Source organism: Orcinus orca, chromosome 20 (assembly GCF_937001465.1).
Source record: "Orcinus orca chromosome 20, mOrcOrc1.1, whole genome shotgun sequence".
In the NCBI taxonomy this organism is placed as follows: Eukaryota; Metazoa; Chordata; class Mammalia; order Artiodactyla; family Delphinidae; genus Orcinus; species Orcinus orca.
Genome location: NC_064578.1, coordinates 17,566,674 through 17,579,380, shown reverse-complemented (window position 1 = coordinate 17,579,380; position 12,707 = coordinate 17,566,674). Strand labels below are relative to the sequence as shown.

Genomic DNA, 12,707 nt, shown 5'->3' with positions numbered 1-12,707 from the left:
GAGATGATCACTGCCAGTGGTTTCTTATATATTCTTCCAGAAAAAATTTTCACCCATGCGTGCATGTGTATACATCCTTTTTTTCTCCAATAATGGGACTATACTATACAAACAGCTTTGTCTTCCTTTTTAAAAATCTTTATTTTAATTGCACAAATAATTTGTGAATACAGTCTCACTATGAAGAATTCAAACAATATTGATAATTTATACCCTTGCCCAGCTCTTTAATACTAGTCCCCTCTCCTGCAATAATTACTGTTAATTGATTAGCTGTATACCCTTCTAGATCTTTTTCTGTGTGTGAGAATATGTATATGTGTATACATACATACTTACATACACTCAGATGTTTTTTGAGTTTTTTGAATTACATAAATGTTACACTAAACTTTTGCGGTATTACGCAAATTTTTTCACTTAATATTTCTTACAGGTCTTTAAAGCAGGTTGTCATTGACCAAAACAGAAAATCAGTCCCCAAGTCACTGAGCCTCCAAAGCTTCACTGCATTAAATGCCTCCCTGCTCAGGTTTCTAAAGTTAGGGTTTATTATGAAGCTACCCATGAAGTATGCGAAGGGCTGAGATAAACTCGTAGTATTCAGAGACCTCTGTTCTGGGTTTTGGAAATCGAAGCCACACCACTTAGATGTTCTACCTTTGAAATAATCATAGTGACACATAGCATATGAGTGTCACGATTATGTGTCGGTATTTGTGGATACATTCAGAGTGGCAGTAGCTTGAGGATTCATGCTATAGTGAACCTTGTATGAAGTTTTACTTGACTATTTATCCTGCTTCCTAATGTTACCAGGGTCCTGAGAACATTATCTGCAGCTGTATCTCCCCATGTGGAAGTTGGATAGCCTATTCTACAGCTTCTCGGTTTTTTCTCTATCGTTTGAATTATGAACATGACAACATAAACCTCCAAAGGGTAAGTGATAACCCCAAGTCTGGTTGAATAAGAAGAAACCTTGTAAGTGGGTGATTTTTGTGTGAAGTGGAAACGTCCTGGATATGAATCCTTGTTCCGTGAAAAGCTATTTTGAGAAACCTGTTATAAAACAGTCTTTTATTGCCATTTAAAATTATGTTTTTGGAGGATAGGGAAATGCCAGAAAGTGGCAGTAAATGTTAGGCTTTTGAGGAGATGACAAGGGGGCTGGATAGGTTACAGTAGGCACGTCTGTGTTCCAGGCCCTTGGTTGATTGGCTTCCTTGGAGACAGGAAGCATTCATATGATTTAAGCCTAACTGTGATTATTTTTGATGGGCTGTAGGTCTAACTTCTCTCTGTCTCTCTGATTTTTTGTTACTCGTTCCCCCAAGGTTTCCAAAATGCCAGCGTTCCTTCGCTCTGCCCTTCAGATTTTGTTTTCTGAGGATTCAGCGAAGCTCTTTGTGGCATCAAATCAAGGGTCTGTGCATGTCATTCGGCTGCTGGAGGGAAGCTTCAAGCACCTGCATACTTTTCAGCCTCAGTCAGGTGAGAAGTTGGTAATTGGCCATGGGAGAGAGTTATCAGTCTCGATGTTCCTTTCTTTCCATTTAAACCTCAATTGTTGGGGGTTCACTAATGATCTTCTCTGCCCTGCAAAAATTACACATTCACTCACATGTTTGCGATTTAAAGTAGAAGGAGATACCTGGCAAGTGAAAATGCTCGATGAAATCTGAAGTCTTGCTCACACCTACTCTTTTCTCACTGGGTTTTTGATTCCTTATTTGGGGCCAGAGAAGTTTCATCACCCTTCTTGGAGTTTTGTTAGCAGAGCAAGAAGAAAGTTAAAATCATCTGTAATCCTGACACCCAGAAATAACTACCATTATTATTTTATATATTTCCAGTAGGTGCTGGTTATGTAGGTATTTTATGGACATGTTAATCTTTTCTGTTGTTTGTTTTTATAATGATGAGCTTATACATACAGTTTCATTACCTGTCCTAATGCTTATGACCACTTTTCCATATGTTTTGAGAACATGAGCATGCATGAATGAGTGACTGTGTATCGATAACAACTGGTGAGTTAACTACTAAGGACTTAGTACCCAATACTTCCCACGGGCCTTTTTCCTTCTCCCTTTTTCTGGCTTGTAGTGACTTCACTGTTATTTAGACTTCATCAGCCTGGAAAATCAACTTTTTAAAATCAACTTAAACTCTCACTGTTCATAAGCTGCCCCAGAAGCAAACAGGAAAAGAAACATACAAATTAGGAGTCAGATGAAGTAAACTGAGAGTATTTATTGAGTACCTGTATATGGTTTTATTATAAAACTTAGATTCTTTACCTTGCATTTAGCACTCCTTTAAAATTGGGCTCTGCATTATGTATATAACTTTATTTCTTCCTCCTATCTCATCTCACTTCCCCTTCTAGTCAGGCTGGTTTCTTCATAGCCCTCAAACCTATGTATTCCTGTCCTTGTCACTTAGGTCACACTGTTCTCCATCCTTTTCTACCCACCTCGCTCATCCTTTAGCATCTGGTTTATGTCTAGTTATAAAGCTTTTTCATTGTTTGGGGTTGTTACATGCAGCACTTACTTTGGCATATAGCATCACTGTCTGATTTTTATCCCACATGGGTCTTCATGATGCCAGATTGGTTTAAAATTCTTTAATGACAAAGATGGCTCATATGTGCCCATGCTCCTTTAGTGCTAAATATACAGCTAGTAAATTAAAGATATGCCTCGGGACTTCCCTGGTGGTGCAGTGGTTAAGAATCCACCTGCCAGTGCAGAGGACACAGGTTCGATCCCTGGTCCAGGAAGATCCCACGTGCCGCGGAGCAACTAAGCCCGTATGCTACAACTACTGAGCCTGCACTCTAGAGCCTGCAAGCCATAACTACTGAAGCCTGCTCACCTAGAGCCCGTGCTCCGCAACAAGAGAAGCCACCACAGTGAGAAGCCCGCGTACCGCAACGAAGAGTAGCCCCTGCTCGCCACAACTAGAGAAAGCCCGTGCACAGCAACGAAGACCCAACACAGACCAAAAAAATAAGCCTCAAGCCTATTTGCTGTTTGTAACTTTGTTTAAAAAACACCTGATAGGAAAGGAGTTTGAAACAATTAAGGTATAGATTTTGGTGGTAGCTCTTACCCTGATTCTCTGTTCTCCTGGTAGTTCTGAGCAAGTGCTGCTTTCTGGTTTATCTCTCTGGCTCCTCTTTCCATGAAGGATGGCTAATTAAATTAAAATAGTAGAGTAGCATCTAGAACTTATCTGCAAAGCTATCTAGAAATTGTCCTATGAGTAACTTAAAACCAGGGCTCTTACTGGCTTTTGCCATCATTTTTAGGGCAGGGCTGGCTGACTGTGGACACTGAATTCAGAGGCTTAACTATGGTTTTGTCCTTACAGGGACAGTGGAGTCCATGTGTCTTTTGGCAGTCAGTCCAGATGGAAATTGGCTAGCTGCATCAGGTACCAGTGCTGGAGTCCATGTGTACAACGTGAAACAACTAAAGGTGAGCATGAAGTTTAGTAGCAGAAAACAGGAGGAAGTTAGCTCTGCAGTTATAAGACTTAAGGCTAAGGCACATTGATATGACTTGGAAAATTGCTGGACTTCTTTTTAACCAAAAATTTTTCCTGTTTCACTTGCTTGGAACCCAAAAGCTATAATCTAACATTAAAACCAATCAGTGGGAACAGTGAAACCACTCATGCACAGAAGTTTGAAATTAAGGATTTATGAGTAATGAATCTACATCCAGATTATGTCTGTATTTTGAGGAGGAAAATTCTGATTTACCCAGATGAATAGATGCAGATAGTAACAATTTCCTTTAATAGGTTGCCTTGTAATCTCAAGGTATTTTAAAATTAAACAGAACTAGTAATAGCAGGAAAGCATTTTTCACTAATTAGTGATGATATTGCCATTCACAGATTGAATCGCTAATGTTCCCTTACAAGTTGTCATCGTCATCTAAAAGTCAGATAAGAACTACAAAAAACTTACAATAAGCATTAAAAGTTTAGAGAACGATATCAAACTGCAGCATTTAATGGGTTTGCCTGTTACTGCATGACTTAATCTTTACTGCACTGTGGCAAAAGCATGTACTACTCTTTGAGCCTTGCCTGGCATTTAAAGGTGTTCCTGTGTACTAGTGCACATGCCTTGTGATTGAACATAAATTTCCATGCCTAGGCATTTATTTCTTTTAAATCCAGTGTAGAGCTGTAGATTCCCTGTTCAATGACATGTTTATGAGCAATTCATACAAATGTAGAGACAGCAGGGAAAGCTTTTTTCTGAGGTTCTCTGTGAATGCTGTTAGTTTTGTTGGCAGTTAAACTTGCATTTTTAAAAAAATGCAGTTAAAGTTCATTGTTTGGGGAAATGCCTGACGTTTACGGAACTTCCATAGAATAGAACTTTTTGAATTCCAAAGAGCATTATTTTAAAACTACTGACCTAGACCATCCAGTCTTTCCTGAGGGAAGGAATCCTATTTTAGTTTTCTGTTTCTGTTATTTATTCCCAGCTTCACTGCACAGTGCCTGCTTACAATTTCCCTGTGACTGCTCTGGCCATCGCCCCCAATACCAACAACCTTGTCATTGCTCATTCTGACCAGCAGGTAAGAGATCCCAGTCCTTCCTAATTCCCTCCAAATGGATAGTAACTTGGAAACTGAGATAACGACAATTTTGGAGGAGCTTTTCTTTGACAGTACTGGACAATATAAAGGTAGTTTTCTCTTATGTGTAGTAAAGCTTCCATGTATGGCCTGATCATAGGCCAGTAACATCCATTGGCTTGATGGGTCACAATGGAATGGTGAAACACTGAGATTCTAGAATAAAGAGGTATGAGAAGGAGGAAGAATTTTCAAGGGCTCGTTTTACTGATTGTTTTTAGGCTAGGATGAAATGGACTCGGGTGTTAGAGTGGATATGGGAGAACAATGAAATATCAGAAAGGGAATGTAAACAAACTATCCCCTTTAAAATCGCATCAAAAAAATAAAGTACTTAGGAATATGACTCACCAAGGCTTATATGCTGAGAACTATAAGACATTAATAAAGGAAATTGCAGATGATTCAAAGAAATGGAAAGCTATCCCCTGCTCTTGGATTGGGAGAATTAATATTGTTAAAATGGCCATACTACCCAAAGCAATCTATAGATTTAATGCGATCCCTATCAAATTACCTGTGACATTTTTCACAGAACTAGAACAAATAATCCTAAAATTTATATGGAATCATAAAAGACCCAGAATCGGGGCTTCCCTGGTGGTGCAGTGGTTGAGAATCCGCCTGCCAGTGCAGGGGACATGGGTTTGATCCCTGGTCCGGGAAGATCCCACATGGCGCAGAGCAACTAAGCCCGTGCACCATAACTACTGAGCCCGCATGACACAACTACTGAAGCCCACGCGTCTAGAGCCCATGCTCCACAATGAGAAGCCCCCGCAATGAGAAGCCCGCACACTGCAACAAAGAGTAGCCCCCTCTCGCCACAACTAGAGAAAGCCCATGCGCAACAGCGAAGACCCAACACAGCCAACAATAAATAAAATAAATAAATTTATTTTTAAAAAATAAATAAAAATTAAAAAAATAAAAGACCCAGAATTGCCAAAGCAAGCCTGAGGAAAAAGAAGAAAGCAGGAGGCATAACCCTCCCAGACTTCAGACAATACTACAAAGCTACAGTAATCAAAACAGCATGGTATTGGCACAAAAACAGACATGTGGATCAATGGAACAGACTAGAGAGCCCAGAAATAAACCTACACACCTATGATCAGTTAATCTTCAGCAAAGGAGCCAAGAATATACAATGGGCAAAATTAGTTCTTTGTCTGCCACTTTTCCATACCAAGTTGTAAGGAGAATATAATTGTAAGAAGATCTTTAAAATATCTGAGCTACAGAACATATTATGTATGAACTTGTCAATACTTATATATCCTCATCTGTAAAATGGGCTTGATAATACCTTCCTCACCAAGCTATTGGAAAGATTAAATGTGATCCAAGAAGCACATTTAAATAGACCACCAGGCAGACGATGCTTGCTACTTTGATTAGCAGTTTTTACACTCACACCTGCACACACATACACATTATATCCAGAAAATGAAATCTCTCATTTAAGTTCTTCTGTCATTAAAACTAGCGGGAAATTTTTTGGTACCTGTTTAATTAACAGAGATTGAGTTAATAATACACAGTGCGGCTAGGGAAACAGCACTTCATATATTGCATAAATTAGTATACTGCTTTAGAGGACATTTTGAAGATATCTAAAAAAAAACTTAAATCCACATAATCTTTGATTCAGAAGTTCCAATTCTAGAAGTTCTTCCCATAGGTATATGCTTTTAGTTGTGCAAAAAGACATTGATTCAGAGATAATCATTATAACTTTATGTGTAGTAGCCAAAGATTGCAAATACCTAAATGCTCATTAAGCAGACTAGGTAAATAAATCCTGGTACATCCAAGAAGTGGGTAGATTATTACATGTTCTTCAAAAGGGGCATGAGTGATGTGTGTATACATTGATATGGGTCAGTCTCCATGGTATAATGCTAATGAAAAATGCAACATACGGAATAGTGTGTACTGTATGCATAAAATATCTCTGAAAAGATATAAACAAGAAACAGGCTGCTTTTGTCTTGGGGAAAAGAGATGTTACGATTGCAGGTGGTTTTCCACTATAAACCTTTCTGTGCTGTTTGAATTGTTTATTGTTCTGTAATTTACCTTAAAATTTTTTTATTTAAAAAAAAAGTAGTGAAAATGCATATTGCTGAATATGATACAGCCAAGGTTTGTATAGATATTTTCTGGTTCAGGCTGACCCTTCTTTGGTCTTTCTGGGTACCTGCCTGCACTTGCTCTGTGTCATATCCTTCCTCAGGTATTTGAGTACAGCATTCCAGACAAACAGTATACACAATGGAGCCGGACCATCCAGAAGCAGGGGTTTCATCATCTTTGGCTCCAAAGGGATACTCCCATCACACATATCAGTTTTCATCCCAAGAGACCAATGCACATCCTTCTTCATGATGCGTACATGTTCTGCATCATCGACAAGTCATTGGTGAGTTCTTCACCACTACCACCTGTCCTGTCCCTGGTTCTGTTTACTTAGGAATCTTTCCATTCTAAAAGCAAAAGAGGACAATAAATTAGAGGAAGGAGAATCAGAATAAAGGTTGCTAGTACATTCTTTGGAGGAGAGGAGCTTTTGTTTTGCAGATTTCCTCATTTTCCTACCCAGTCTCATGAGGCTCCCAGGGAAGGGGCAGCCCCTTGTGTATTGGTTTTTGCTGATTTGACTATTTCTCTGCTTTGTCTCTCAGCACATAAACTTAAATAGGAAAGAGATTAGGCCCGTATTCGGAAAGTGACCATGATCAGGGAATACCATTGGTTTGGCTAAATCACTTCCACCTTTGCACCCTGGGATGACTAACATGATTTCATTAAAGGAGATACAGGCTGGGGTTTTGACCACTTGTGCCCCTTGGCTGAATATACTGAAACACTATCTGCAGGCTTGAGGGATTGGTCTTAGTGTTTTGAAAAATGACCAGTTAGGAAAATTCCATTCTTCATGGCTGTGATTTAGGTGGGATGTGAGCATTCTTTTCCGTTCTAGAGTCCAGGCTCTGCCAGCTGCAGTTTTGATTCACCCCAAATTTCGTGTTTTTTTCTGAGCAGGCACTTCCTTTCCTAGGAGCAGTGTGAGCTATGGCCATGCCTATAATGCACTTTGAGCTTAGATTACAGCCAATACAGTGTTTTGGTGTATCTGTGAAGGTGGGCGTAGGAGGAACACGGGGAAAGCAGCAGATGGCTCTAAAGGAGGTGTGCATGGTGATGTGTCACTGGAACTCATCTCATGGGCCCTGTGTCCTCTGGGTGTGGGAAGCAGAGCTGGCTGACAAGTGCCTTCTGTGAGATGAGTGATAAAGGAAGGGCCCCTCCCATTCATTTGCCTCTTTATAACTCAGCCTAGATCAGCCCATATTTTTCCCCAGGCGTTGGTGATAAGTCCATCACTTCCTCATGCAGGGGCAGAGCTATTTCCCAAGGAAGTCAGAGATAAAATTAAAATATCACTTGCTTGGCTAGAGGCTGTCTCTCGAGGTGTCAGTGACATCAGTGGGGGTGGTTTGTGTTGCAGTTTTGCCTGCGGAGAATTTCAGCCACTTGGCCGGTCTATGACCTGGTTGGGAGAGAGCCTAGAAAGCAGAGCCTTCATGGGCTGAGCTCCTACACATGCCAGTTTGTTTGTGTCTCACAAAGTGTTACTGATGAGACTGGCCAGAAGCCCTGGCTGGGCCCTTCAATCTTGCTGGCGTAGAGTACCAAGCTCTCTTTGCCACATACCCCCACAGTAGAGTACAGTAGAGCTGCAGGAGTGGCTCCAGCTTTCTTCCTGAAGTAAGAAGAGTCAGGGAGGTAGTAAGTGTATAACATGACAGAAGATTGTGTTCCCCCCAAAAATCACTATTATCCTTTGGTCTGTAGAGACCCAATAAAAAAAATAATGATTTAAACAACACATTTTTGTCTTTTTAGCCTCTTCCAAATGACAAAACCTTACTCTACAATCCACTGCCTCCCACAAATGAATCAGATATCATCAGGAGGCGCACAGCTCATGCCTTTAAAATTTCTAAGAAATATAAGGTAATACATTTTGCGTTACGTTCTGGGTGGTTGGTTCCTTGTGATATTATCAAAATGTAATAAGTCCCACAATGGACAAGAGTGCCTTCATTTTACATGCAGAGAACCTGGTTTTGGGAAACCAGTGACCTTTCTGAGACTGTCTGTCCCTTAGGTTTGTAGTTCATTGTTCTCGCCTCAGTAGATTAGAGGCAGGCATATCATCCTTCACCAAAATGAAATACATGGGTAGTGAGAAATGATGGTGCAGCTCAGTTGGGGTCTTTGTGTTAAAGCTGGCTTTTAAATTTGAGTTCCAGTGGAGAATGTTCCACAAGATAAATTTCGAGCAAATGGAAGTCATTGAATTTATTAGATGTTCCTTTCTGGGCTCGGCTTTTCACTGTACTAGAACAGATATCCATTGAGCTTATGGTACTACAGCTATTTGTGCCCACTCACAAGTTCCATATTCATGCTTCTCAGATCAGAGTTCCTTGGGCACCCTGGAACATTTTCTTGGGGGTCTGCAGAATTTTTTTAAGTGGGGGGGTGTTGTAAATGATTCAAGTATGATTAACTTCTTGATGTATTTGTAACTCGCCATTTGTCAAGAATTTAGGCTCCAGAGCCCTCTGTTAACATTGATTCCTAAGAAATTTGATAATCGCAGATTTTCCATACAGAGAAACATGAAAAATCTTGCTGAAATCTTAAATGATGGAATTCAGTTATAAAAGCTCCCAACTTTTTCAGTCTTTTAAGTCCTGTGGCAGGAAGGATTGTCAGAGATTTACACCCCTCCAGCTTGAACGAGGCTAACATTTTAGCCCTAGTTAGTCGATTCAGGACTAGCCCCAGAACCTAACTCCTGGTGGAATCATTACCATCTCTCTACAGCCTCTACTCTTCATGGATCTTTTGGATGAAAGAACACTAGTGGCGGTAGAACGGCCTCTGGATGACATCATCGCTCAGCTGCCACCACCCATCAAAAAGAAGAAATTTGGGACCTAAAACAGGGCACTGTCTGTGTCCTTTCTTGAACTGTCTAACCTGTTTTCACAAATCATGATAATAAAACAAAGTTATTCTTTAGGACTAGTCATTATGAATGTTATTTTCTAAAATGCTGGACAGGAATTTCCCTTCATTGACAAACCGAACAGAAACTCCAAGGTATTGTAGTTGAGATAGTGTTCCAATTAGCTACAAAGTCATCCAACTTGTTTAGGTCCTGTTTGTTCTTTAGACCACACTCTCAGGGGAAAAAGGCAATAGTTACCTCCTATATCCTAACACATGCTTGAGGCTTCAGAGAGCTGATGACCTTCATTGTCTGCCAGCCTCCAGCCTGCAGCTAGTGCAAAGGCATGGGGACTTGCCTCAAGTTGCCTTTGAGGACAGGGAAACTATGCTTGCTTATTCAAGATAGCCTAACTACTGACAGCGATAATCAGCCTTATGTTTCAAGAAACAATATTAACTGTAGTGCTCCATCTGAAAAGTAGATGCCCTTGGCCTTTGGTAGAGCTATTAATTTTATTTGAAAGGAAAACTCAGGTTTTGGGATATCAGCCCCAGTAACCATCTTTTTATGTTCTATGCCAGTTCTAAAGGTTAAGGAAATATTGGGCATTTTCTCATGGAGTGGGAGTGGAGGTGGGGACCAGACAGCCTGCTATATATTTCACCATTTCTGTTCTCTTCTGCTTGCTTTGACATTGTTATTCCTGTGGGTGTTATCGACTGACTAGTTTTAATGTGATCTTTTAAATTAGAAAGTGAAGAACTAAGTTAACCTGAACTAAGCAGATAGATTTCTTTCCCATCTCAGTGGATGTATTCTGTTGCATGCCTGTGGAAACCCAGTATGTGCGGTTTTTTGTTTGTTTTGGGGGGTGAAGGGCTGTAGAATAGACAGAAATATGAGGGCTCTGATGACATCATGGGTAAATTGCTGATGAGAAACATTTTTGCTGAGATGAACCCCACCCTCCAGTTTGGAAAGGGAAAAAAAATGTGAGAATTTAAAGTAGGTGTGTAGGAGGAGAATTAACAGACGTGATAAGAGAGAGAAACAGAGCCCAATAATTTATAATATAAAGGACAGCCTATTTCAGGTTTGCTAAGAGAGACAGCAAGTTTTATAATGGTTGCCACTTCTCTACCGCACCTGTTTATGTTTTTTACAGTGATAAGAGTAATTTAAACAAATAGCTGCAACTTTTTAGGTCATTTGTGTAAAATACCTTTCCTCTTGCTTGAATAAATTTTCTTAGTGAGACATATTCTCCCAGTCTGCATTAGACTGCACTATTACAAATAGTAATAGTCTATTACAAATAGACTGGACTGGAAGATCCTGCCCTTTCTAAGAAATGTTTTAGGTCTTCTTTTGTGTGATTGAAACCAAAGTTCAAGTCACTGATCTACAGTGAATATGACCAGAGGGAGGCTAGGATGCCTTAAATATTAACTCACTTGCTTTTCCCTGACTGTAGAGCTATAAATTCAGAGACTCTTTATTAACTGGAATCTAGTTTAAGACTTGATTTACGTAACTTTAAACATATTCTGAAACCTTGTGGATTGTGTTGGGTGTAATTCTGACGGAGAGGGCTCACAGATCATCTGAGTGAAGAAGTAAAACTGTCTGAAAGTAGAAAGCATTCCTTTGCAACATTTCCAGCCAGTGATTTGGACTTCCATAAATGGTATGGGAAGTAAAAGCTTCGGGCCTTAAAATTCTTCCTAAGTAGAGAACTTTGAATACAAATGAAATAGAAACTGATTGGGGCAAGTTAGAGAAACTGGGGGAAGGGAAGGCAAAGTAGTATAAGTAAGAGGACACTTCGGTGCATGTGTTTTAGAGTGATTTTACTTTAGGGATTTGTGTAACCTAGGCTTGTTATGTTTCTTTTTCAGGCATTTTGCAGACTGCTGCTCATACTCGAGTTTTACAGAAAAATTTTGATCTGAGACCAACTTGAGAAAGGTCATTTTTGCTAACCTGACTCAAATGCTTTAAAAATTCACTTTTCTCATATAGTAGCCAGTAATTGGATCTTTGAATGGATAATGCAACCTTTACCAGGGAGATTACAGCAAATTAGACTGAGAGAAACTAAAATCTTGGAATATTGGAAGAAAGTTAGAGATCGTCTAGTTTGGAGGGTTTTAAAGCTTTTTTTTTTTTAAGCATTGAAACTTTCTTCAAACGGAACTTTGTTCTGAACGGAAACATATGATGCAGATAAAAGAGGAGCTGTTCAGGTTGTTGGGGGTGGGAGTGGGGGAGGGAGGCACAAAGGTTTCTGAAAGAAAACTGTGTGGCTCTTGGCCTCATTTTTTTTTTTACCCCCCCCCCCCCGCCTCATTTTTATACTCATGGAAATGGAGACCAAGAGGAGAAGAAAGGGATATTTCCCATTGTCACACAATGGTTCATTAGAAAGCCCAGGTGGCATTCTTACAATTATTCCCCCACGGTCTCTTGGCTGTAGGGACCCAGTAAATATGATTAGCAGGCATGGTATGCAAAAGATTTTCCATTCCACAGGCTGCAGAGAAGATGTTTAAGCATTTCTTGCTCTGGATGAGCACCCGATTTAACTCTAAGGGTGAGTTCTGTGGGCGGTCTTAGGTGTAAACCATATAGAGTGTTGTAATGAACAACCTAGTGTGTTATCTGCTAGTGCTCACATGGGGGTATTTCTCTATGGTTAATTCCTGGGAGTGGAATTGCTAACTCATACTGTGTTCATTTTCTTTCACTTTTAGTTGTCCTTTGGAGTTGGCTGTATGTCCATCAGCAGGGTTTGAAAGCACTCATTTCCTTATACTTTGCCATTGTAGTGATAGTCTAGTTTTAGCCCATCTAATTGGTGAAAAATTATATTTTACTTTGCATTTCCCTGTTTACTAATGAGATTGCTCACTTTTTTATGTGTTTTGGCTATTTGGCTAATTGTGTAAATTACATATGCATGACCTCTTCTTATTCTCCTAATGTGTTATTTTTTTCTTTCATAT

General features: G+C 39.8%; 1 protein-coding gene across 2 annotated transcripts in view; it reads left to right on the top strand.

Moving 5' to 3' along the window:
• The window catches only part of UTP4 (UTP4 small subunit processome component), a 32,617-nt gene extending 22,847 nt beyond the window's left edge, over window positions 1-9,770 (top strand). For both annotated transcript variants that reach the window (XM_012534295.3, XM_049703984.1), the window contains 7 exons: window positions 820-942; window positions 1,338-1,494; window positions 3,382-3,488; window positions 4,515-4,610; window positions 6,910-7,095; window positions 8,583-8,693; window positions 9,573-9,770. In XM_012534295.3, coding sequence (XP_012389749.2) covers window positions 820-942; window positions 1,338-1,494; window positions 3,382-3,488; window positions 4,515-4,610; window positions 6,910-7,095; window positions 8,583-8,693; window positions 9,573-9,689 — 897 coding nt within the window. In that variant the 3' untranslated portion in view covers window positions 9,690-9,770. The remainder of the gene's footprint in view (window positions 1-819; window positions 943-1,337; window positions 1,495-3,381; window positions 3,489-4,514; window positions 4,611-6,909; window positions 7,096-8,582; window positions 8,694-9,572) is intronic.
• Window positions 9,771-12,707: the final 2,937 nt, after the last annotated feature.